The sequence below is a fragment of the Barbus barbus genome (genome assembly GCF_936440315.1).
Source record: "Barbus barbus genome assembly, chromosome: 27".
In the NCBI taxonomy this organism is placed as follows: Eukaryota; Metazoa; Chordata; class Actinopteri; order Cypriniformes; family Cyprinidae; genus Barbus; species Barbus barbus.
This window is the reverse complement of record NC_136755.1, coordinates 27,786,990-27,814,969: the sequence shown is the minus strand read 5'-3', so window position 1 is coordinate 27,814,969 and position 27,980 is coordinate 27,786,990. Positions and strand designations below refer to the sequence as shown.

The 27,980-nt window shown below is 34.8% G+C and overlaps 1 protein-coding gene across 1 annotated transcript; it reads right to left on the bottom strand.

Annotated features, from left to right (window-relative positions):
- Positions 1 to 25: 25 nt before the first annotated feature.
- On the bottom strand, positions 26 to 27,919 carry LOC306846736 (diacylglycerol O-acyltransferase 1-like). The gene is made up of 17 exons (XM_079380319.1): positions 27,585 to 27,919; positions 25,574 to 25,661; positions 11,207 to 11,247; positions 9,741 to 9,826; positions 9,506 to 9,558; positions 8,318 to 8,423; positions 7,971 to 8,099; positions 6,597 to 6,671; positions 6,354 to 6,457; positions 6,242 to 6,280; positions 6,116 to 6,157; positions 5,041 to 5,085; positions 4,474 to 4,586; positions 2,584 to 2,649; positions 2,304 to 2,391; positions 1,510 to 1,572; positions 26 to 1,432 (listed from the first exon to the last, which is right to left on the bottom strand). Exons 1-17 carry the CDS (start codon positions 27,764 to 27,766, stop codon positions 1,271 to 1,273), a joined length of 1,482 nt encoding a protein of 493 aa, XP_079236445.1. The 5' UTR covers positions 27,767 to 27,919; the 3' UTR covers positions 26 to 1,270.
- Between the last annotated feature and the right edge of the window lie 61 nt (positions 27,920 to 27,980).

The window sequence follows — 27,980 nt, the reverse complement described above, 5'->3', positions numbered from 1 at the left end:
TATTTCATACACAACTAGATATGCTGATGTTTGAAAATATTTATTAAACTGGAACATGAGCTGCCAAAAGCGTACAAGGAAAATATAACGTGTCTTCAGTTACAAACTTTGGCTTTCACGGGAAAAATCTGCTGGTTATTAAATCTGTCAAAGGTTTTGTAGAAAGGTTCTTCAAACGTAATTCAAAAACTCTTTAAACAAATCTGTTATCACACCTGATTGCAGCACTTACAATGGAATAAAGCAAATTTACATCTCAGAATTACCATAACCATTATGAGTCAACCTAAAACCGGTATTTAGATAAAAAAAATATTTGACCAGCAGGATGCACCCAAAGCTCTGGTACCATGTTTTAAGTCAAATATTTGGTAAAATACAGCTTCACTTCTTATTTAGTGTCCGTTATTTGCGCTTGGTTTGGTAAATAAAAACCTCAGTAGTCTCAGGATTATTCCCCTGAAAAGTGATGAAGTTCAGAATAAAGGTCTGTTCACACCAATAACAATAACTACATTAGTGTCCACATAAACGGATGGTAACATCATCTGCCGCTTTAAATGTTCGTGCTCTTTAAAGTCAGAATGGATTCTGATAGGCTGTTGATGGTTTTATCGCATACGGGGTTTGCAAAATCTTTGACCATTTTCAAAAAATGGTCTGAAAGTGATTTCAAAGATAACATTCCTCTGCGTTATAGTTATATCATTATCTTTTTTGGCCCTATTGGTGCTTGAATCCCATTGAAATAACACTGCAGGCAATTTAAATGGCACAAAATAAACTTTTGGCTTTACACAGATTCATGTACAATGTCTCTTTTCAGAAACAAAAAATATCAACATAAAAGCAGTTACATTCTTCAAATGAACCTTTAAAAGGTTGACTAACGTCATGCATTTCTGAATAAAGTGCAAAAACTCAGAGATTCAGTTAATCACACCACCAAAGCAACAGCACAAAGAATAAAAAACAATGTTCAATTTATTTTGCAGACACACGAGTTCCCTTCTGAAATGCATTTGGAAAAATACAAACACATTTGTGGCACTTCTGATTTGAATTGATCATCTTAGTATGAACATGTCAAGTATGAAACATTGCGATGATGTGCAATGGCTCGGCAGTGTTATAAAACACACCTGCTCAAGTCAGACTAATGATCACATTTGATTTGGGCTGAAGTCTGTTAAAAATCACATATTTCCCTTCTAAAAATATATGCATTGTTTTTACATTCAACATCTCGGTTATTGCAGATATCGTTGCGTCATGCTGCAGGGCCCTCCGCCGCACTCCCATAATGCAGCACGTAATAGTCATGGACGTACATGAGCACGGCGATCGGCTGGCCAATGATCAGCGACATCCAGACGGCGGCGTTGCCGTAGTTTCCCCTCAAGAATCGGCCCACAAAATAGGCCAGCGGGATCTGAAACAGGAAGTAGAATGTGAAATGAGGAATTTAATTTGATGTTCAACAAGCAATATTGAGTATTAAAGACTGACCTGTGCCATCATTCCCAGAAACGCCCAGAGCCGAAACATCTTTAGAGGAACACTCACTAAATACTGCCAAAATTTACACAAAACATTGTCAGGGATTTAAAGAAACAGGAAAAAAGTCTTAACATGACTGTAAATGAGTGCTGTCAAACAATTAATCGCATCCCAAATAAAAGTTTGTTTACATAATATATGCATGTACTGTGTATATTTATTAAGTATATATAAATACACACATGCATGCATATATTTTAGAAAAATACGTATATATACGTTTATATATATAATTTATATACATGTAAATGTGTGACCCTGGACCACAAAAGCAGTTATAAGTAGCACAGATTTATTTGTAGCAATAGCCAAAAATACATTGTATGGGTCACAATTATCGATTTTTCTTTTATGCCAAAAAATCATTAGGATATTAAGTAAAGATCATGTTCCATGAAGATATTTTGTAAATTTCCAACTGTAAATATATCAAAACTTAATTTTTGATTAGTAATATTATATGCATTGCTAAGAACTTCATTTGGACAAATGAATATTTGGTCAATATTTAGATTATTTTCAAAATCAATCATACATCAATGGAAAGCTTATTTTTTTTAAAGCTTACCATATGTGGTCCAAGGTCACATATTTTCAAAATATATGCTGTATGAGTGTGTTTTTATATATACATAATAAATATACACAGTACACACACACACATTATGTAAACAAAAACTTTTATTTTGGATGTGATTAATTGTTTGACAGCACTACTGTAAATTGTAACGTAGCAATGAAACCTCATGGAAAAACGCCGACAGGAAGAACACAGCTAACTGAGCCGTAAACTTATTTACTCCTTTCGCCAACATGGGCTTATAAAAGTGTCTGAGGGGAAACAGAGAATGAGAAATCAATGAACAAACTACAGTATGGCATGTACAGACAACACAAACGTATCTCAGAACTGATTTCTGTCGTAATATGAACATAAAGCTCAACACTGCTGCAAGAAAACCAGCTCTGGCGCACACATAACAGACAAATCAATCACACAAACTGATGATAACCCCGGCTCACCGTAGGCACCACTTGTGAACAGGAATGTTCCAGTTCGACCAAAAATAGGGAATCGTTTCAGAGTTCCTGCAAACATAAAGCTCATCAATTACACGTAGGACTACACGGTGTGAAAACCTTTCTCATGAAATGGCATTTGCAAACTGCTTTATGACTGTAATGTGATGCATTCAAAGCGAATAAATATATATTGATCATGCGCAAATGTTATTTACACACATTTTAAACTTTATTTGACTAATTTTAGACTTTATGCTTGATGTTTGGCTGAAAATAATAAAAAAAAGTGACTCCAAAATGAATGCATTGAGTAAAAGGCCCATTCATTATAATGATAACTATAACAATAACTATGGTAGCATCCACACCAAATGTACAATAATGTTCTGTCTTTTGTCGTCTGCCACTTTAAAGTCAGATGGATTCTGATTGGCTGTCAATGTTTTTATCTTTCATCAGGTGGAACTAAATCATTCTGAAAGTAATTTCAACTATGGAAGCCCGTTTTGTTCCCCCACAAATTAAAAACAACAACAAACGGAATAAAACTTTATCACAATTCCGAGAAAAAAAGTCAGAATTGCAAGAAAAGTGTCATAATTTCAAGAAAAAAGTCAGAATTGTGAGATAAGAAAATTTGCAATTACCTTTTTAATTTTTTTTATTTTGTGATGGAAACAGGCTTCCATATCTAATGATATTGTTCCTCTGTCTCGTTATAATTATAGCTGTGGTGTAGATTTTGCTATTGTCTTAAGGGTCTAGGACTGTTTACAATACAATCGATAACAATTAAGATTATAGCATCCAAACCAACGGATGATAACATTCTGTTCTCACGCTGCAGTTTTGTCGTTTGCCACTTAAATCCGCAAACTTTTTAAAGGGGTCATCGGATGCCCATTTTCCGCAAGTTGATATGATTCTTTAGGGTCTTAATGAAAAGTCTATAACATACTTTGGTTAAAATTTCTGTGGTAGTGGAAAAAAACACCCTTTTTACCTTCTCCAAATCAGCTCTGTTTTCAGCAAGCCATTCTAGTCCATTTTGCTTTAAATGCTAATGAGCTCTGCTGACCCCGCCCCTCTCTTCCGTGGGGTGATGCGCAGTACTGTTTACTTTAGTCACGAAACTGGCTAATTAGTACATTATTAGGAAAGGTGATAATAATACACTTCTTCTGTAGATGAAGCTGGATCACGAATGATTCACGCGAACATAGATGCATTTAGGCAGATCAGGATCGCCGGATTCCCTTCAAAATGAAAGTAACGTTAATCCTCTGTGTCTTCAGCAGCTCAGATGTCGGGAGTAAATGATGACTGCTATATTCATTATTACATCCAACAACTAAACACCTCAATCGCATAATCGGAGACAACTTGTCTTCCCCTGCACTGGAGTCGACACAATGTTGGACGGCTCTCAGCTCACTCAGGGCGGGGCTAAGGTAAGACGTCCTTGTCAATCAACTATTGTGGGAGGGGCCTGTACAGAACTACGTCATTCTGACAGGAACCTCAGAACAGCCTGATTTGAGAAAGGGGATTTTAAAATAGGGATTAAAAAAAAACACTGGGTGGATTTTTATCATTATAGGATGGATGTGTACACACACTTCCAACACACATTTATGTTCAAACAACTTGTAAAGTGAATTTTGCATCCGATGACCTCTTTAAAGAAGGATGGATTCTGATTGGCTGTCAATGTTTTTATTGATTTCTTCTCCGTCTTTATAGTTGTAGTGTGGACTTCTCTATTCTCATAGAATATATTTTTATAGTTATCATCCTTGGTGTAAACGGACCTTTAAAATTTGAAGATACTTTAACATACTGCAGGTTTTGCTAGGCGTAAATCAGCTCTGGACGGAGGAAGCCACTCACCACCAGTCGCGGTAAAACTCGCGGTCTCCGAACTGCATGAGCTCAGCTACGAAGTTCATAGAGGAGTGGAAATACCAATAGAAAAAGATGAGCCAGATAAAATGATTGGGCACCTGTAGAGAGGGACAGGGAGAAGGGGCGGGGCTTGTGCCATTAGACACTCTGAGGAGGAGGGGCCACAGACATGACATCAACCAAAGCGACAGCAGCTGTTACCATGCGAAATTCAAGCAGCTTGGAATTCTTAATCCTGATTGGTCAATCGTGGCATTCAGCATTGAAATATTTTGTATAGCGCAAAACTGTACAATTCAGTTTTAATGAAATACAATAATTTACAATGTTTTGTGTCCATTTGTTTTTGTTATTTTATGACTTCTTAGCTATAGGGAAAACTTTAAGTGAATTTGCCGGGGGCCTGGATTTCACACCATAGCAACAACAAGTGCCACAGTGAAAGCTATAGCAACAGTAGCCATTTCAACAGCACCTGCAAAAGCACTAGCAACAACCATCCATCCATGACAACAACAGCATCTGTTTGCATTGGTTTCTCTGGACACTTACAGCGAGCTTCAGCAGACGTTCAACGATTCTACAGAAATCCATGTCCTGTTTAAAGAGACAGGGACTCTATGAGCAATCAATGCATAAAAACGAAAAAAAGATCAAAACAACATGCCAAAGAAGTGTTTCTGTAACCAGTACAAACTATATAAACCCTGGACAACCTCAAATTTAAATGCATTGTTCTGTCGTCTGATTGATAGTTTATAATTTTTAGCAAGTAAAACGCCTTTTAGTCTTTAGTCCACCTTCAGCTTGTGCTTTACGTGTCTTTTTGCTCTGAAATCTTTACTGATTTTTATAAAGTAAACATAAGAACGACTTTTAAATTGTTAGTAATATTTCAAGACAAACTTACTGGACTGAAGCAGCTTAGATTTGTTTGAATATACATCATTTATGAGACAAATCATGTTCAAATGTGAGTCAAATATGATCTTTAGGCTTTTGAGGGACGTTTATTTGTTCATCTCTCAATCATCATTGTATGCTGCATCACATTATATGTTTGGATCATTAAACTAAGCTTAATAAAATCTCATCTTAGAAGACATTATTGGCAGATATAGAGTGACAGCTGATAATTATATCATTTTATGTAAGTATCTGTTATACTGTTATAAAATCTCATTGATTTACAAGCTACCAGAATTTTATTAAAATTCATATTTTTGCACAGTTTGAGCTTTTTAATAAACTGAGGGTTTTTTCTCTCCATATCATAAATAAAGGTGCTTCAGCATACCATAGAAGAACCATTTTGTCTAAATGGTTCCATATAGAACCTTTAACATCTTCAGATTATAAAAAGTAAAGAAAGATGGTTCTTTAGAGAACCTTTGACTGAATGGTTCTTTGTGGAACCAAAAATGGTTTTTCTATGGCATCGCTGTGAAGAACCTTTTAAAGCACCTTGATTTTTAAGAGTGTTTATGAGCCATAAAAACCTGATTTATCAAAAATGATACTAAACAAAAAACACATATGCAATCTTTTTTTGTGTGTGTTTTGTCTAAACTGTTCCTTTATAAAATTGGATTATTATTATTTTATATGTCAGACAGGGCGATTCTACCTGGAAGGGTTTCATTGAGTTCTGAATCGTCGGAACCATCCACTATCAAAAGAAAAAACAAAGGAATCATTAAAAACATAATGCCATACACACAAATAAGTTCTATTTAAACTACTCTTTGCATACCTGCTGCATTAATCCGAGCATTAACTGCATTAAAAACACCTGCAAGAAAGAAAAACTGGTATAACATTATCTGAAAGTGCAAGAGTTTCTGCTGTCCCGTCCCGTCTCTCACCATCTCAAGCAGTCGGCGCAGTAAGAAACGCTTCCGTATCCGTGGAGAGCACGGGAAGTTCAGCTCGTAACACAGAGTTGGAACGAAAATAAAATAATAAATGTCTGTAACAAAATAATCAAATAAAATATAGAAATTAAATACATTAGTTATTAATTCCACTGAAATATTTTAATTACAAACGAGCTGATATTGCTTCATAACTGAGAGTTATTAAACAGGTTGAGTTGTGTAGTGACTGACCTCTGTGTGTGAGGTTTGCTGGATAGCTCACGTGTGTGTATCCGCTCGTGCCGTTGGCTTTGTGCACAGACGGGCCTACGGGAGAAAATTAAATATTAACACACACTGAATTCATTCAGATATTCTCTGCCAGGAGACCAAACACAACAAGTATAATAACAGGACTCACAGATCAGATATGAAACTTCATCAAGTTTGAAGGTTATATAATATAACCCTGCAAATCCTACAGATTAGTGCTATTTTACGATCATTGAGACGCTACCTATAGTTTTCATTAATATTTTGAAACAGTTTTTATTTTTATATCCATATTTGTCTATTTTAATTTGAAAGGTTTGGTAATATTGTTTTATTAGTCTTTGTTAACTAAGCTAGCTAGTTGCTAGGCAGTTCATAACTCTTTTAATTTGTCCTCAGCGTGCATCACGTTTATATAAACGATGCTGATGGTAAAGTTTGCATTAAATGTGCTGTTGTTCTTTGTCCAGTATGTGGCAGTACAGCAGAGCAATAGTGCTCATGCTCAGACTCTGAGCAAACAGAAACATCTCAGTCTGTTTGTACAGATTCAGACAAACACTGAGAGCCCTTCACAGCAAACAACAGATGAGAAAATACACGGTTTATGAACCGCAGGTGCTACAGGAGAGACAGAAGGACAAGCGGCAGGTATTACTGGTGCAAAATAAACAGCTCAATGCAAATCAAAACAATGCATTCATACGGAGAGGACTGTATTGTAATGTTAGCTCTAATGCATTGCATACTTGCATTAAGATTTGTGACCCTGGACAACAAAACCTGTCTTAGGTCGCTGGGGTATATTTGTAGCAATAGCCAAAAATACATTGTATGGGTCAAAATGATTGATTTTTCTTTTATGCCAAAAATCATTAGGACATTAAGTAAAGATCATGTTCCGTGAAGATATTTAGTAAATTTCCTACCGTAAATATATCAAAATTTAATTTTTGATTAGTAATATGCATTGCTAAGAACTTCATTTGGACAACTTTAAAGGCCATTTTCTCAGTTTATTTTTTTTTTGCACCCTCAGATTCCAGATTTTCAAATATTGCTCTATCCAAACAAACCATACATCAATGGAAAGCTTATTTGTTCAGCTTTCAGATGATGTATCAATCTCAATTTCGAATAATTGACCCTTATGACTAGTTTTGTAGTCCAGGGCCACATTTGTGCAATGATGCGTTTCATAACAGCGACTGTGTGTATAGAAGCATTTGCATTCATGCACAGAAATGCATGTGAATATTAGAATTAGCTTGATGTCAGATATGAATGCATATGAAAGCATGATGAAAATGTGTGTTTGTGTGTGGTTTTTGGTGAGGTTGGAGTGTCACTCACAGGAGTGAGAGCGGGACAGGGTTCGGGCTTTGGTGTGTCTGATCTCTCTGCACCATTTGTTGACATCTCTGTATGAATACAGCTTCAGGAAGAGAATGGTGAAGACACTCAACGCCAGAACACCACCCACTGAAACACAGCCACGAGACAGCATGATTACTCACACAACAATACATTTCCAACATGCCAACAAAGATTACATAAAAAAAACATAATATTCTAGTTAAACCCACAACCAAATCACAAGATAAAAACTGCCACTTATAGAGGTTTTGGTAGTTAATGCATGAGAAAACATCTTTAAAATTTAGTATGAACATCTGAACACAGGTAGATGTCTGTGATACCTGGGGTCATAGAGGTCAGGCTGAGAACTGTACCGGCTGGGACAAATAACATGGCTGAAAGATTGATGCTATGAAGGAATGTTCCAGTGCCCTCTGAGATGTAGCCCTTGAAATTCAATTATACGACTTTATTAAAACAAACCAGCAATGAAAAGCACTTGTGCTAACAGATATACAGTTAACCTACAATAAATAATCAAATCTTGTCAGTTGAATCTCATGAAGAAATCCAGGTCCAGGTCATATTTCACTCAATATTATATACTATAAATAAATAAATACATTTTAAAAATGTGGAAAATATTATGTGAAACTATACACAAATAAAAAAATGTCTAATATATATATATATATATATATATATATATATATATATATATATATATATATATATATATATATATATATATATATATATATATATATATATATATATATATATATATATATTTTTTTTTTTTTTTTGTATTTTGTGTAGTTTTAAACATTTTGTTGTTTTTTTATCAGTTTTATTAGTTATTAAAAATATATATATTTTTTTTCTATAAATATAAATCTATTTCATAGATTTTATATTTGCATTTTGTATAATATTTGTATTTTAAATGTTAATATATTATAATAATAATGATCTGAATTTAGTAGATTTTAAATTTATATTCTATCATCATTTAATTTTAGATAAAGTTTTAGTAATTAAGTGTTTTGTAATTTTTTTTATTACTAATACTTTTGTTTTTAATGTGTCTATACGGTTTCTATTAAGTTTTAGTTTCTTTAGCTATTTTAGTATTTCAACTTATATTAAACGGGAAATGTTTCCAAACATTTCTCGTTTTTGTTTAGGTGAAATAAAATAAGTTTTTTTTAAGTTCATGTTTATTCATAAATAACAAATATTTTATATTTTATACAATTTATTATAATAATTTTTTTGCATTAAAGTCATGAGAATAAGATATTTTCATATAGCAATAATAAGAATTAGAAAAAAATGTCAATGCAAAGAAAACCTTAAAACCTTTTTTTTAAACAGTTTTATTTATACTTATTTTGTATGCATGTTTGGATGTAAAATGTGCTCTGGACATGTTTTTGTCAGGATTGTGAGATTAACTTCAGTGTAATCGGTTATATTTGTAAGTCCATGTCTGTAATCACACAGTTTATTCCCAGCATGCAACTCACCACGGAGAGTTTTCTCTCTATGTACAAAGCTGCCATTATAAAGACGTTGGAAACTGCAAAAGCAAACAGATTAGACACGCAGTATTGAAGTGAGCATGCATGGAATATTGACATGGATTTTTATGATCTTACATTATGCATGACAGAAAGTGTAAATGTGGTGTGAAATGAAGTCTTCAGCTTGAGCTGATCTGCATGAATCTGCTGTAGGTCACAAAGCACACAATCATCATACCAATGATCAGGCACAGAGCCGGCCAGCGGTACGGGTCCTTCAGGAAGAGAGAGATGATCTGGATGGGGTCCACCAGAATGCCATATCTGAAGACGAGAGGAGATAACGTCATTTAGAGAAACCGCACATTTTAATGTGTTAAGTAAACATGACCTTTTTTAACATGAATGTAATTTGATTTTAATCAATAATCAATTTAAAAATTCATTTATAAAATAATGTATCAGATTATGAATGTGTTTTTTATTGTGACGTGCTGTCAAACGATTAATCCAAAATAAAAGTTTTTGTTTACATATATACAATATATGTGTGTGTGCTGTGTATATTTATTATGTATATATAAATACTCTCACATACAGTATATTTTTTGGGAAATATTTACATGCATATACATTTATATATAAATATATTTAATATATAAACATTTTTCTTAAATATACACATGCATGTGTTTGTATTTATATATACATAATAAATATACACAGCACACACACATATATTATATAAACAAAAACTTTTATTTTGGATGCGATTAATCACGATTAATCGTTTGACAGCACTAATATATATATATATATATATATATATATATATATATATATATATATATATATATATATATATATATATATATATATATATATATATACACACACACATACACACACACACACACACATTTATATTACATGTGTGAATGTATATTGTATGTATATATAATTTATAGAAATGTATAATAGAATTTGCATCTTTTATAATATAATTTAGAATAATTTTTAGTATATAAAATATATACATATATTACAAAAATATTACATATATTTATAATAATTGTATAATTTTATTTATAATAAATAATAGATTTATATAAGAAAAATATAATAAATAATACATTTTAATTTATAATAATTACATAGTATATAAAAATCTATATATAGAGAAAGATTTTTTAATTGTGAGAGAAAAAGATAATGCCACAATGCAAAAAAAAAAAACTTACAATTTTACAGTTTCTAAAAATAGCTCCATTTTATTTATACAAACAAACAAATAAATAAATATGACTGTATTTTCATTGGTGTTTGCTATTAAAAGCCTCACTTTTGCTAATGCTGAATAAAAAGCGAGACTGGGCTGAAAAATCCTAGAAGCCAAAGCTCGTGCATTCAACACCTGGTAGAAGCGACCATCAACCTGGAGAGTTTCTTCATCATTAATACAGTGAGGGATGAGCCCAGCGATTAGTGCACTATATGCTGCTCTGGATAAAAGTGTTTGCTTAATGACAAGTAACAAAAGACATGCATTTAGTTCCTGCCGGGCACAGTCATTATCTGTCTCATTCAGACGCTTCAGCTGGATCATTAACCAGAAATTAGTGAGTCACTGAGCGTGAGAAATCAAATTAGCATAGCCGCTTTATTTATGAATTATGCAACAAATGATGTAAACGATAGACTTACTTTATAAGGTTCTCCAGGACCAGCCGTGCATTCGACAGGACCTGTAAACACAAACAAATAAACCAATTTAATGCATTTGCAGCTCATTTGTATCCTAGCCTACAGACATAACTAAAGGAAAACAAGAGTTACACTGGAGGAGAATTGATGTTTAACACTAAAAATAGGATGATTCAGATGGTTTTATCATATTCGTGTCTATTTGGTAGTGTTTTTTTTTTAATCAAACAGATGCAATATTAAGTGTTTGCTCATCTGGAATACGTCACTAAAACATTTCTGGTTGGATATTAAAACCAAATGATTATTTTGTATGTGAATCTGCTCTGTTTAAAGGAACAGTTCACCCAAAAATGAAAATGTGTTGAACATTTACTCAGGCCATTTAAGATGTACAGTAGATGAGTTTGTTTCTTCATTAGAAAAGATTTGGAGAAATGCCGCATTGCATCACTTGCTCACCAACGGATCCCCTGCAGTGAATGGGTGCCGTCAGAATGAGAGTCCAAACAACAATGCACCCCGAGCCAGTTGAAAATCATAAAAATATGTGACGATTCAAATTAGTTGAGATGTTAAAGGAATTGCGATACAAATGGGGGAGGGGGGGGGGGGGGGGGGGGTGTTTACAGCGGTAACCAAGGAAACGCTGTATCACTGCTGTTCCATAAGCGCCCCCTGCTGTCAGAGAGTGAATTTGCATCTCATTCAGCCCGTCTGCTGTTTCTGTTTTTTTCAGATGTTTTATGTAGCATAGTTTCACAAAGCTAAAGTTAAAATATTCTGTTTCTGCTTCAGATTTCGAAATTATATAATTTAATTGAAATAAAAAAAACTGCATGTATGAGGCAACTTTGTTTGGATCATGATTAAAATTCAGTGGTTGCCTCTTATTTTAAATGGAAAGAGCACAGACAAAACTTTAGTTTGTTTATATTTCTTTAATTTCGTATTATTTTATTTGGGATTTGTTTTAAAAAGTTAAATCAGTTTAGTTTTGTTATTTGACTTATTTTAACTTCACAAAGAACTGTGCCGCATTTTGTCTAAAAAATTTAAAAAGACACCATTTCATTTATAATTTGTCTTAAATCTAATTTTATTAATAAGATCTTGAAAAAAATCATATTGTGAAATCAGTTTTGTGATTCATATCGCATCGTGAGTTGAATGAATCAAAGAGTCATCCCTATTTGTAAGGCGTAAAGCTGCGTGTTTGTAAGAAATAAAATTCTTTAAGGCATTTAAACTTCAAAATGTTGCCAAAATATGATTCCATAATCCATAATAACGATTCTTCCAGTGTAAAAGTCCCATCTCCTGCTGTCCCCTCACATCAAAATCCATATACACTCACCTAAAGGATTATTAGGAACACCTGTTCAATTTCTCATTAATGCAATTATCTAATCAACCAATCACATGGCAGTTGCTTCAATGCATTTAGGGGTGTGGTCCTGGTCAAGACAATCTCCTGAACTCCAAAATGAATGTCAGAATGGGAAAGAAAGGTGATTTAAGCAATTTTGAGCGTGGCATGGTTGTTGGTGCCAGACGGGCCGGTCTGAGTATTTCACAATCTGCTCAGTTACTGGGATTTTCACGCACAACCATTTCTAGGGTTTACAAAGAATGGTGTGAAAAGGGAAAAACATCCAGTATGCGGCAGTCCTGTGGGCGAAAATGCCTTGTTGATGCTAGAGGTCAGAGGAGAATGGGCCGACTGATTCAAGCTGATAGAAGAGCAACTTTGACTGAAATAACCACTCGTTACAACCGAGGTATGCAGCAAAGCATTTGTGAAGCCACAACACGCACAACCTTGAGGCGGATGGGCTACAACAGCAGAAGACCCCACCGGGTACCACTCATCTCCACTACAAATCGGAAAAAGAGGCTACAATTTGCACGAGCTCACCAAAATTGGACGGTTGAAGACTGGAAAAATGTTGCCTGGTCTGATGAGTCTCGATTTCTGTTGAGACATTCAGATGGTAGAGTCAGAATTTGGCGTAAACAGAATGAGAACATGGATCCATCATGCCTTGTTACCACTGTGCAGGCTGGTGGTGGTGGTGTAATGGTGTGGGGGATGTTTTCTTGGCACACTTTAGGCCCCTTAGTGGCAATTGGGCATCGTTTAAATGCCACGGCCTACCTGAGCATTGTTTCTGACCATGTCCATCCCTTTATGACCACCATGTACCCATCCTCTGATGGCTACTTCCAGCAGGATAATGCACCATGTCACAAAGCTCGAATCATTTCAAATTGGTTTCTTGAACATGACAATGAGTTCACTGTACTAAAATGGCCCCCACAGTCACCAGATCTCAACCCAATAGAGCATCTTTGGGATGTGGTGGAACGGGAGCTTCGTGCCCTGGATGTGAATCCCACAAATCTCCATCATCTGCAAGATGCTATCCTATCAATATGGGCCAACATTTCTAAAGAATGCTTTCAGCACCTTGTTGAATCAATGCCACGTAGAATTAAGGCAGTTCTGAAGGCGAAAGGGGGTCAAACACAGTATTAGTATGGTGTTCCTAATAATCCTTTAGGTGAGTGTATGTTTACAACTGTTTTGGCTTTTAAACGGTGCTTGATCTGTGCATATTTTTCTACTGATTCAGACGAGACGACCTTTTCATTAGTGAAAGCAATATTATTGATAGAAGACTCATATTTTAGCCAGAAACAACAGTTCAAAGATAAACAAAAAAACATATTAATGATGGATTTGTTTCTTTCAAACACGCAGCTTTTCACTTCACAAGACATTAACTGATGGACTGGAGTGGTGTGGGTTACTTGGGGATTATTGTGATGTTTTTATCAGCTGTTTGGGCTCTCATTCTGACGGCACCCATTCACTGTAGAGCATCCATTGCTGAGCATGTGATGCAGTAATACATTTCCCCAAATCTGTTCCCATAAAGAAACAAACTCATCCACAGCAAATATACATTTTTAGGTGAACCATTGCTTAAAGATGTTTAGCACATGTACACTCTAAATCAGAAAGACATGTGTTTCTTTCCAATGATTGTGTTGTATCTACCATAATATTGCTTTTAAATACTGTCACTGGCAGAGAGCAAAGTCTACAGCACAACAATAGAAACAACATTGGATAAAGCACTATCAAGTCTGATAAACACATCTGACCTCTGACCCTTTAGAGCAGTTTCCATGCTTTAGGTTTCTGCGCTCATATTTCAGACTAATAAACTTGTTCTGAATGTTACATTGGCTTTATTTAAACTAAATTCATGGTGATTTGGTCATTTTATTCATTAAAAGCATAACAAAGCACCTGAAGGCTTTAATTTTTAATCAAAACAGAAGGCCTGAAGACTTTGAACCACTGGTAACCTCAGAGCCGCCGCCGATGATTTACGACAGAAGAGGATTTGCGGAAAGACTTTCTCATTCCAAAGGCCATTTGATTAGATTTGCGTCGAGAAAGCTGCCAGACTCAACCCTGACCTCATTAAAAGCATATTGCTAATTGATTTAGCACATAGATCCATGCTATGGTAATTGCTTAAAAGGCTGTGGGACTCATTTCATTTCATCACACACACACACACACACACACACACACACACACACACACACACACAGCTCTTTTCCAAAAGACTTGCCATTGATTCAACACTCAAATATTTAGACCTAAATTTATGATTTATATATTTGATTTGCATTTAAAATTTTCATCCATTTGGAAACACAGTTCAACATAAAATAATAAACTTAATGTGGTGCATATTTGTCTGTCATACATAATTGAAATAGGTCCGATTTCTGCACTCAAAAATCATGGCTTAGTTTATTATTAACTATTTACAGCGATTCTGTTGAAATAATCATATTTTCAAAATGCATTTATTCAAAACAAGCAATATTTAATTAGTTAAGAAGCAGGAGATTGAAACAAGTTGGATTTATTGATGATAAACATAAACCTGGTTATTGTGTATTTGAAACACATTCAGTTTATTAGTACTATTACAGAACTCTGACCTGTGTTATTTATGCATGAATGACAAATGTGAATCACATTAAGTTTATTAGTTTATTTTAAAACTGTGTACTGCAAATGGATGGAAATTTTGCAAGCAATTCAAATACATACATTCATACATATATAATATTTGTTCAGTGAATACAGTTTAATAGAACCTTTGATTTTTAAGATTTAAAATAATAATAATAATAATAATAATAATCAGGGCTTGCAAAATTTCAAAATCCCTGGTAGCCCTTTGGTACTCAGGTACTCTTCAGATTTTGGTAGCCTGAAAATAAAATAAAGACCATAAATGTCAATCAAAAACATTTTTAATACACAAATATCAACGAATAAATTTTACTATTTACAAGGTATCTGCAGAATTCTTAAAAATCTATTTAAGGCAATTTGAAAAATTATTTCTTATACCATTTAACCTATTTAAAATCCTTAAAAACTCTTCAGTTTAGTTGTATCAAATTTAAGGACCCGTGGGAGCAATGTTCCCTCTAATTATTTTTCTTGCTGAGCAAAACTTTTCTCTATTGGGCAGACATTTCAGTCACCTGAGCAAAAGCATTCTTTATACCAGACCTGTACAGCACGCACACAAATAAAGTGTGTAACTTTTAACTTTAATGTGCTATTTATATTTGATTTGACCCTTGATGTAACTAAATGATGTACACTTTAGGTTACCTGAGAAAACATTTTTACTGAACAATACACTGCAGTTCAACAGTTTGGATCAATAAAGTTTATTAAAGAGGTTTCTTATGCTCATCAAGGCTGTATCTATTTGATAAAAAAAATACTGAATATTATTTCACAAAATAATATTGTGAAATATTATTGTAATTTAAAATAAATGTTTTCTATTTTAATATACTTTCAAATGTAATTAATTCCTGTGAAGCAAAGCAGTATTTTCAGTGTCACATGATCCTTTAGAAATCATTCTAATACGCTGATTTTTAATCAATGTTGGAAACAGTTGTACTGCTTTTTTTATTTATTTAATATTTTATACTGTATTTTTTGGGACCTGTGATACTTCACTTTTTATCACTTTATCACTTTATTATTTTTTAAAAATAAAAAGTTCAAAAGAACGGTGTTTAGTCAAAATAGAGATTTTGTGTTACAATATAAACTATTCAAAAGTTTGGGATCAGAATTTTTTTCTTTCTTTTTTAAAGATACTTTAAAAAAGTTTAAAGAAAGTTAAATAAACTTTATTCAGCAAGGATGTGTTAAATGGATAAAATTGATAGTAAACACTTATATTGTTAGAAAATATTTCTATTTTGAATAAATGCTGTTCTTTTACACTTTTTATTAATCAAAGAAAAAAGTAACAGGTTCCAAATAAATATTAAGCAGCAGAACAGTTTCAACACTGATAATAAATCAGTATATTAGAATGATTTCTGAAGGATCATGGGACACAGAAGACTGGAGGAATGATGCTGAAAATACAGCTTTGATCACAGGAATAAATGCTATTTTAAATTATAGGTATTAAAATAGGAAACCAATATTAGAAATTACAATAATATTTCACTATATCACTGTTTTTTCTGTATTTTTGAAATGAATACAGCCTTGATGAGCAAGAGACTCAAAGTCAAAGACTCAAAAACAAGGTCAATTATTTATCAGGTTTATAATATAGGCCTAACATAATATATTATCAAAACAAACTATTTAAACTGATAGAATAGAATAGAATAGAATAGAATAGAATAGAATAGAATAGAATAGAAACTGAAGCAAAACTTAAGCTGAGATCTGCAAGTTAAATAAAAAACCGTGAACACATGAATTCTTCTATAGCGGTCTAAACATGGTTATGAAGTACAGTTTGTACAATACTCTTGTGTGTGACTGTACATGTCTCAGAGTTATGTTACCGTTCTTTGCTCATCCTCCGCTATTTCCAGCACTTAATCAAGCCACTCTTCTTTAATACATGAGGACGTTTTATTTCACGTCATTGTGTTTGCGTTGTCTCTCGTGTTGAGTGCACCGCAACCATTGAAGTATTCAGTTTCTACAGTGACTCATTTGGTGCACATCGTTCTCTTTCTATGAAACCTGTAAACCACATTCACCGGCTCTAACTCTGTCGTCACATCAGCTCTATAGCGGTTTACCCGAGCATTGCTATTCTTTTCCTTTTACTGCGGCATTCAAGCAAATGGCTTCCCAACTCATTTTTGTGTGCGCGAGGCACATTATTTCTTCTGGTCGCGCGGTCGCTCAGCTTCGAGGGAACACTGCGTGGGAGCCCTGTATTTAAAGGATTAGTTCACTTTTAAAAAAACTTTTGCTGATAATTTACTCACCCCCATGTCATCCAAGATGTCCATGTCTTTCTTTCTTCAGTCGAAAAGAAATTAAGGTTTTTGATGAAAACATTTCTCCATATAATGGACTTCATTGGGACCCAAACGGTTCAAGATCCAAATGACAGTTTCAGTGCAGCTTCAAAGTTCGCGACGTCACGTAATACGCAATTACGTTGAAAAGGTCATGGAAGTACCGAGTCAGTGTTTACAAATGTGCGGAAGGAGGACCATATACACATATTCAAATGTCTTTGTGTCAGTTTATCATTTAAAATGCCCATTTCGTGTGCGTATCCTGGGTGTTTTAATATTAAAAAGCCTACTGACTCGGTACTTCCGCCTACCTCAACCGTGACCTTTTCCACGTCATTGCGTATTACGTGACGTCATGAACGCGCATCACAGAACAGAGCAAGGCGAGCATTTGTGCTTATAAAACTTAAACTTTTTTATTTATTTTTTAAATGACCGATCGTTTCGCTAGATAAGACCCTTATTCATCGTCTGGTATCGTTTAAAGCCCTTTGAAGCTGCACTGAAACTGTCATTTGGACCTTGAACCGTTTGGGTCCCAATGAAGTCCATTATATGGAGAAATGTTTTCATCAAAAACCTTAATTTCTTTTCGACTGAAGAAAGAAAGACATGGACATATTGGATGACATGGGGGTGAGTAAATTATCAGCAAAAGTTTTTTTAAAAGTGAACTAATCCTTTAAGATAGCCCGTCAGGCAGGGCAGTGATGCATTTTGGTAGCCCGACTGGAAAACACAATAGCCCCGGGACGTCGGGCTAGCGATTTTGCGAGCCCTGTGTATATATGTATATATATTAGGGCCGGGACTTTAACGCGTTAATTTAGATTAATTAATTACACAAAAATAACGCATTAAATTTTTTTAACGCATTTTAATCGCACTTATTTTTGCACCGCGGAACGTTTCTCACTGGATGCGTTTCGGCGGACCGATTATACTGGAGCACCTACTAGCGTTCAGAACGGACTTGCGTTCCCGTGGAGACCGGTCTTGCCAGGCTTCCTTGGAAGAACGAACTCGGAAGGACGCGAGAACACAGAACGCACACTTATGAGAATTGAGATGTACTGCATTCCCGCTTAACTGACCGCAAAGTGACGGGGGTCTGGCGATCAGTGCGCTGGATCTGATGCTAGCCGACAGCTCGCCGCTCCCGTGTGTTGTGACAGCTGTGCCTGAACCACCAAAGAGGTTCACCAACAGACTCATGCTTATTCTGATTGACAGGAAGATGTTGAGGATGTCCATCATCTTTATTTAATCTGTTCTTCTATTTAAATCAGCGGTTAACTCATAGTGGGTACATTGACTATTATGCTTCTCAGCATAAGAAACGGCCAATGAACAATAAATATTACAAAATGTCATAACTTATTAAAACATTTCATACTATTATAGATATTACTTTCATATAATTGTATTGTTTTATTTTACAGCGTTATATGTTTTACTGTTAAGATTCATTTTAATATGCCAATAAAAATGCAGACTTTCTCCGGGTCTTATAACTTTATTAAAATTAACCAAAACAAAACGATAAATGTTTACTTTCAACTTGAAGAGCCGTTAAGTATTTGTGAGAGCGACTTTAAAGCTTACAGGCTTCCGTACACCGGCCACCCACAGCGTTTTCTGGGATTTCTAACGGCTCGATTCTCTCAAGTCTGCACTCATGCATCCTCAGTTTCAAGAACATATCCGGGCACTTTCATGCATTCTCTATACTTGCGTTCTTGAGAATTGGAACTGAACTTCGACAGTTAATGATGACGTAGAACGAGAACACAAGTACGCAAGATCGCTGAAGAACGCATATTGAGAAACAGCCAAAAACAAACCACAGTGAACATGGACAAAGAAGCTGATGAGACCGCTTTGGTTGGCCCTGTGGATGGGAAATGTAAAAATCCATATAAAAAAAACTTACTTCTCACTGTTCTCAGGTCAAATATTTATATGCGATTAAAATGCGATTAATTTCGATTAATTAATTACAAAGCCTCTAATTAATTAGATTAATTTTTTTAATCGAGTCCCGGCCCTAATATATATATAAAATATATAAAATAACCTGTAAAGATTATTGGAGAACATATATATATAACAAGAAAATACAATTTTACTTCAAAATTTCATGTTCATTTCAATAGGTTACTTGCCATTTCTTTGCAATTGTTTGTGAAATTTACTAGCAATCTCTGAGTGAAAATTATTTCTACAACAAATTTTTTCACCGTACAAAAACATAAGCAATTTGATAGTGTAGAGAGACAGAAATATCTATGATAACAGCAACGTGATTGTTGGATGTTTTCAGCAATTATTTATTTTATTTATTATTTAATCATTCAGCAGACGCTTTTATCCAAAGTGACTTACAAATGAGGACATAAGAAGCAATTAAAACCAACAAAAGAGCAACAACGTGCAAGTGCTATTACAAGTCTTGGTTAGCCTAACGCAGTACAGATAATTAATTATTTTTTTTATTTTTGTTAAATAAAAAGACATATAGATCAAATAAAATTAGAATAGAGAGTGCTAGAGTTAGAGGGTCAAGTAAAGATGAAACAGATGAGTTTTTAGCCGTTTCTTGAAGATCGGTAAGGATTCGGCTGCTCGGATTGAATTGGGCAGGTCATTCCACCAGATGCGAACAGTTAATGAAAAAGTCTGTGAAAGTGTTTTTGTGTGTCTTTGGGATGGTACAATAATGCGTCGTTCACTTGAAGAACGCAAGCTTCTAGAGGGCATATAAGTCTGAAGTAATGAATTTAGGTAAAGGGGTGCAGAGCCAGTGGTGGTTCTGTAGGCAAACATTAATGCAGTTATTGGTAGCCAGTGCAAATTGATGAACAGAGGCGTGATGTGCGTTCTTTTTGGCTCATTAAAGATTAATCTTGCAGCGGCATTTTGGATTAATTGTAGAGGTTTAATAGAATTGGCTGGAAGACCTGCCAAGAGAGCATTGCAATAGTCAAGTCTGGACAGAACAAGAGCCTGAACAAGGAGTTGTGTTGCATGTTCCGAGAGAAAGGGCCTGATTTTCTTAATATTGTATAATGCAAATCTGCAGGACCGGGCAGTTTTAGCAATGTGGTCTGATAAATTCAGCTTATCATCAATCACAACTCCAAGGTTTCTGGCTGTTTTTGAAGGTGTAATGGTAGATGAGCCTAACTGGAAGGTGAGATTGTGATGAAGCGATGGGTTAGCTGAAACTACAAGCAGTTCTGTCTTAGCTAGATTGAGTTGAAGGTGATGGTCCATCATCCAGCAAGAAATGTCTGTTAGACACACTGAGATGCGAGCAGCTATCGTCGGATCATCAGGATGGAATGAGAGGTAGAGTTGAGTGTCATCAGCATAGCAGTGATATGAAAAGCCATGTTTCTGAATGACAGAACCTAGTGATGCCATGTAGACAGAAAAGAGAAGTGGTCCAAGAACTGAGCCCTGAGGCACCCCAGTAGCTAGATGTTGCGACTTGGATACCTCACCTCTCCAAGATACTTTGAAGGACCTATCAGAGAGATAAGACTCAAACCACTGGAGTGCGGTTCCTGAGATGCCCTTTCTCAATAGGGTTGACAAGAGGATCTGATGGTTGACTGTATCAAAAGCAGCAGACAGATCCAGCAAGATAAGTAATGAAGATTTGGAAGCCGCTCTTGCAAGTCTTAGGGCTTCACCAACAGAAAGCAAGGCAGTTTCGGTCGAATGTCCACTTCTGAAGCCAGATTGGTTACTGTCCAGGAGGTTGTTCTGTGAGAGAAAGACAGAGACTTGGTTGAACACAACTCGTTCAAGTGTTTTTGCAATGAAAGGAAGCAGGAAAACCGGTCTATAGTTCCCTAAAAGAGTTGGGTTAAGAGTGGGTTTTTTAAGAAGTGGAGTTATACGAGCCTGTTTAAATGCTGAGGGAAAAATTCCAGTGTGAGTGCAGGTACAACTGCAGGAGAAATGGCTTGAAGGAGATGAGATGGAATAGGATCAAGCGGACAAGTAGTAGGATGACTGGAAAGGATTAATTAAACAATTTAAAAAAAGAAAAAAGAAAAGACACTGAAATAACACTGACTTTCTATATAAAATAAAATCTCCAAGCTCTGGTTTGAAAGGTTTATCTACTATTATTAAAAATGGCTTTCGAGAAACTAATAAGAGTTTGACTTTCAGGACCCCACTGTTGCTCCATCTATTTCCTCCAGCTGAAATCACTCAAAAGCAGTCGCCTTTCTACTGGACTTTCATAATTATCCATTAATGGATTCAAAGCATTTAAGGATATTCCATGGGAATACGGTAAATAAATAAATAAAAAATAAAAGCTAAATCCCACAGAGAACGTCAATGCGATGGTGTTTCAAAGCAAGGATTAATATTGGTTTCATAATTGTGATTTGCTTTCCATGGCTTTGAAGATGCTGCTCCAGTTTTTCGGCGGTTCAGGGTGAAATAGATGTTTATTTTTAGAGGACGGGTGACATTTCTGAGCATTCATTAAAGTAATCCCCAGAAGTGTTTGACTTATCATTACAGCAGAGAAGAGAAACTCTCAGAGTTTGCAGATCGCTCTGACAGACTGAGATTGACTTGAAGGACGGTTTGTCTTTTGATTGACATATCATCGTAAGCGGCGTACCCTGTAGCATTAGCGTATACATCCTGAGCATATTAAATGTCAGAGTCATTGACACTATTTATAGACTGCTTATGGAGCTGGCAGGATCTGTTAGTGGGTCAAAGGTCCCTCTAGGACAGCCAATGGTTTTCAGCAAAACACTTTCCAATCTCCTGTGAGATTTATTTTATGCAGCTGCTATTATGGTATATAAATATTTTATTGTATCTTATGACATTACCAGGGTATAGGTCAAATGAACAGTGTTGTTAACTAAAACTAAAACTATTAAAAATCATTTTGGTAAATAAAATAAAGTTGAAATAAAATAAAATACAAATATTACATTAAAAACTTAACTTAATTTAAAAAGCTGCCTTTACAACTAACTGGAATATAAAAGTTAAGGTTGAAGTACTAAAATGACTAAATCTAAAACTAATAAAAATAATTTTTGGTAATTGAAATAAAGCTGAAATATAATAAAACAAATATTAGATGAAAATATTTAACTTAAAAAAAATGTAAAAAGGTACCTTGGAAAAGTTACTGAAATAAGTTTATGCTGAAGCTAAAACTATTCAAAATGAAAGGAAATAATCAAGTAAAATAATGAACTAAACTAAAATAAAATACAAAACAAATATTAGATGAAAAACGTTTACAACCTTTAAGTTAAAAGTAAAACTAATACTGAAATAAAAATACATTTAAAACTATATAGACATTTAAAAAGGCAAAATCACATAAAAAAATGACTAAAACTTAATCTAAAACTAAAATTTAAAATATAAAAATAGAAGCTAATTCTAAATATTATCAATATTGTAATATTATATAATTAATACTAAAATCAAGCTGAAATAAAATAAAACATAAATATTAGATGAAGAACTTAAACCTAAAAAAAATTAAAATGCTGCTTTGGAAACTACCTGAAATTAATATGTTTTAGGGGTTGTGATCCAGTGTTCTGGCACGGCTTCAGCACGGATGAATCTAATGGTTTGAGGTGAATGTGTAGCTGTCAGTCACCGCACCGGTGTGAATCAAACACTTAGTAATCACAGATTCTAGCCTACGTCTTGGAATATATGACCCAAATCGGGAATTGTCACCGTATATTGTCATCTGAACAAGTAAGTAAAAAGTCTGCCACATTTGTTCTGACCAACTGAGGAAAAAAGCATTACAATAAATTGCACTACCAACGGTGATTAAATCTGAAGATCAGTTAGCTCATTTCACATCAAACTGTGCAAAGTATTATCATTGTTATACTTTTTTCTCAAATTATTAATGTTAACAACATCAGCATTGCGTGACAGTATAGTATAGTATTAGCGTGTAGATTTACATTTTTGTACAGTCTAATATCTAATTATCATACCATTCAAATTTCATATTAAGAAATTCTTTTAATCCAAAAAGCAAATAAATCTTCCTTCAAACTGGTTCTATTTAAAATATAAAACTTGTGTAATCCCACGTTGGCTATCTGTAATCAGAAGCACATTTAAAACTGGAATATAATTTAATTTCATTCACATGCGTTTCATAAACACAATCCTTTCTGGAATACAATCCGCCATCAAAATGATAAATTTAATTATTCTAGCTGCTGTGAGAAAAGGCTATAAACGATCCTCCACCTGCAGGATCCTCACGTGCGATAGCCTACTAACCGGGACAACTTCTTTATGTTTTCAGACGTGATGTAATGATGCAGTGCCATGCTCGAATTTCCCATGAAAACCTACCCTTTTTTTTTTTTTTTTATAAAAAAATAAAAAAATAAATCTATACCACTATATTATATAACAAGTACTAAAATAAGACTGCCAATAAAACAAGTTATGCATGGTAATTTTTGTTAATCTTGCTCAGCAGACGAGTCTGAACTCTCTTTGACACTTAACATGAGATGAATGCATTAAACCTCAAACAGCGACTAGAAAATTACACCATGCTGCTTCTTTTGAGAGGAAAAACAAACAGACAGCGAGAGAGAGAGAGAGAGAGAGAGAGAGGAGGAATAAACACCCTCTGGGTTGAATTGTACGGTATAATATGGGAACTCATGTGAATCGAGGCTGTCACAACAACCTGAGTTAAACTTCAGTCACATCTCTCTGTTTCCACTGCAGAAATCTTATTCTGTAACTAATGCGTCTGGCATCGCGCTGCGTGTCACATGATTATACGAGACCGTAGCCGAGGATAAAGGTCAAATTCTTACTCGATTCAATCCTATTGAGTTCACAATAGCCCAGAATGAACTTGACGCGTATAACCGCGATGAAGGGCAAACATAGTCTTTTTCATTATTCGAGCAAATGCATGGTGAATTAAGTTTCCTTCTAGATTTCATTTCTGTTGTCCTAGTGCATCTGAGGACAAACACAGGGAAAGATTCCAGCAGAAGACAGAACAAAAATAACCAGTGTGATAAGACCGAAGCCATTCAAAGGTTCAAGGCCAACAGAGTGTCAGTATTTATGTTCAGGTAACAGCGAGGGCCTAAACATAGCACTGGCACATCATACAATACCAATACACTGAGAGAAGTCCTACTTTTACATGCTTTTTCAAACCAAATTGATGTTTTTCATGGAATAATGGCTTGAATGTGGGTTTGTAGGTTGTTTCTTCATGGGAACAGATTTGGAGAAATGTCTCATTCCATCACATGCTCGGCAATGGATCCTCTGCAGTGAATGGGTGCCGTCAGAATGAGAGTCCAAACAGTTGATAAACGCATCACAATAATCCACACCACTCCAGTCCATCAGTTAATGTCTCGTGAAGTGAAAAGCAGTGTGTTTGTAAGCAACAAATCCCTCATTAAGACATTTTTTACTTTCTTCAGGCTAAAATATGAGTCCTCTATCCATAATATTGCTTCCTCCAGTGAAAATGTCAACTCGTCTGAATCAGGAGAGAAATCTGCACAGATCAAGTTTACGAGTGAAAACAGACCAAAACAATTTTAAGCAAATATGTTAGAGGATTATGATGTGAGAGGACAACAGGAGATGGAATTGGAGGAAGCATTATTATGGATTATGAACTTGCATTTTAGACGGAAGCAACAGTTTGAAGTTAATATGCCTTAATGATGAATTTGTTTCTTATAAAACATGCAGCTTTTGGCTTAGCAAGATGTTAACTGATGGACTGGAGTGGTGTGGAGTTTTATCAGACTCTTATTCTGACAGCATCCATTGTTGAGCAAGTAATGTAATGCTGCATTTCTCCGAATTGTTCGCATCTAGAGAAAACATGGATATTATATGGACATGCACTATTGGACATTACGTGTACTGGAGACTCACCAGCATGACCACACACCAGTTGAGGATTCCTCTGTAGTTGCTGTAGCCGCTATTGGAGCTGAGCAGCGACTCCTGCAGCTTGTGGCAGCTGAAGAGACAGACAAAATGAGTCAAGCAGTAGCTGATGACATGTTCTCTGCCAATAAGTTGTGCATATGCGTCTCTGGTCTGATATAATCACTATTAAAGGTGAAAAAGTACAGTATTTGGACACTTATGCCATGTCTCAGTGTCATTGCAAGGAATAATATATCAACCAAGTGTCTTTTTTTTTTCAATCATTGCAAAGATCCTGCAACGATTGAGTGTATTTACACTCGATATGTCACTATCTGATGCAATGCCATTCAGAAATCATAGCATCCCTGACACTGAGTTTATAGTGTAAGACACTGACTGAGAACAAATAAATGTTGAAATCAGTGAGGAAATACCAGAGTTGAGCAATCTCACTCTTAATGTTTGTGAGTGTATGAGGCATAATTGATAAAGGTTATTAAAGACTGAGGTCATGTTGATCTTATCGGCTTTATCAGTGATTTCATTTGACAACAGCTCATTACCAGGAGTGGCTCAACCTTCACACCTTCACCTGAAGAGATCTATTCTTCTGTGGACAATCTACATCAGATTAAAAATAGGTCTTGCTACTTGAAATAATATTAAAATCTTAAAGTTAAAAAATTAGAAATGCTGACTTGACAACTAAATTAAATCATATGAGCTTAAAGTTAAAGTACTAAAAATGATTAAACTCAAATATAAATAAAAAATACATTTATTAAATTAAAAAAATATTAACATTAAGTGAAAATGTAAAGTTAAAAAAAATTGAAATGTTAACTAGGCTATTCAATGAAATAAAAAATACATTGATAAATTAAATTAAAATATAAAGCCAATAAAAACAAATAAAATGACAAACACATGTCAAATGACTGAACCTTGAACTATTATTACAATAAAAACTAAAAATATAAAGATAAAAGCTAATTCAAAATATTAATATATAAATATTAAAGTATAACTCTACACCTCTTGTGTCTGGGTCAGTTAAGGTTAAGTTTGAGTTCTAGATATCGCTAATTATAGCTTTATATACAGTACGTGTACCATGCAAATGTGATTATAACCAGAAAATACCAATATCTATTATAAAATATGCATTGTATATATTGCACAAGAAGTGTATTGTTCTGAATGTGTCTGTTATGGTTTTTGTGAATGTCGTTAAAAGCCAAACTGAGTTTGACACATGCATGGAAAGGAGAACCAGCATTACACAAGTTCTTTCACTTCCATTCTCGGTTTAGGAGGCTTGTGGAAACATCATGATTAGCCTTCAGTGCTTTTAACACAGTGATCACAGCTTCAAACCCAAGCAGACCGGAGTGACCCATGAACTGAAGTGAAATACTGCATGCAACTGACTGCTGCTGGAGTTACAGTATGATATTGTGATTACTCCATGCGCTCGCTTGCACCAACTTTCCTGCCATTCTTCACTGTGCATATAAAGGCACAAAGCATTAATTAAACTTGTATAGCGACTACCAAAAGCTGAACGTACTAGTAACTAAATGTGTGTATACAGAAAATGCGTAACAAAACTGAAATCCTTGTTTGTCTTTGGCTACAACTAGAAAATAAACAAATATGCATGCATGTATAAGAATTTTATATCACTATATGATCATTTGCAACCAGGCAAATGTCTTTCTGTCAGATATATTGCTTTAAAAGGACACTTGTGCTGTGTTTTAAATAAATGTACTTGCTTTGATATTGTTACAGTGTTAATATTATGGTACATTATGAAATTACCAGGGTATATGTCCATTAAACAGTGTTGTTATTGTTAACTAAAACTATTAAAAGTAGTTTTCAGTCATTTAAATAAAATAAAATATACAAGCATAATTCTAGCTGTCTATCTATTCTAGAGAGAGAGAGAGAGAGACATGCTGCTCATATCAAGTCAAAAATATAACATTACCATAACACATTTTACCTGAAGGCGTCGTCGCCGGCATCGCTGTGATTCTTGTGTTTATTCGCAGGTGTTTCGTGTCTCGGCTCTTTCTCCTTCACCTGTCCGCTGAGTATCTCTGCACCGCCGCGCTGAGCCGCGTCTGCGGCGATCGTGGTTCTCCGTTTGTGCTTCACCGAGCCCCTCTCGCTTCTGTCGCCCATGTTCGCGGTTATAATGAAGCAAACAGGCGCATGGTTTCTGTCATGTTCGTCCCGTTTCGCCGATCGTTGTTATCAGCGCGCAAGCGTTGCGCAATAAGCGCGGCGACACCCAGATGCACCATGCCACTGAATCATAAAACCACTGATTACACTGTTTTAAAACCATCTCCACGATTTGCCAATAGTTTGTCATAAAACACGTTTGCTGGGACTG

Excerpts from the sequence above, each read along its gene's own strand:
- LOC306846736 (XM_079380319.1), bottom strand. The coding sequence starts at position 27,766 with ATGGGCGACAGAAGCGAGAGGGGCTCGGTGAAGCACAAACGGAGAACC. Across the intron at positions 6,458-6,596 it reads AGCAAACCTCACACACAGAG|ACATTTATTATTTTATTTTC; the intron begins GTCAGTCACTAC and ends ATTTTGTTACAG. Across the intron at positions 6,281-6,353 it reads TGCGCCGACTGCTTGAGATG|GTGTTTTTAATGCAGTTAAT; the intron begins GTGAGAGACGGG and ends TCTTTCTTGCAG.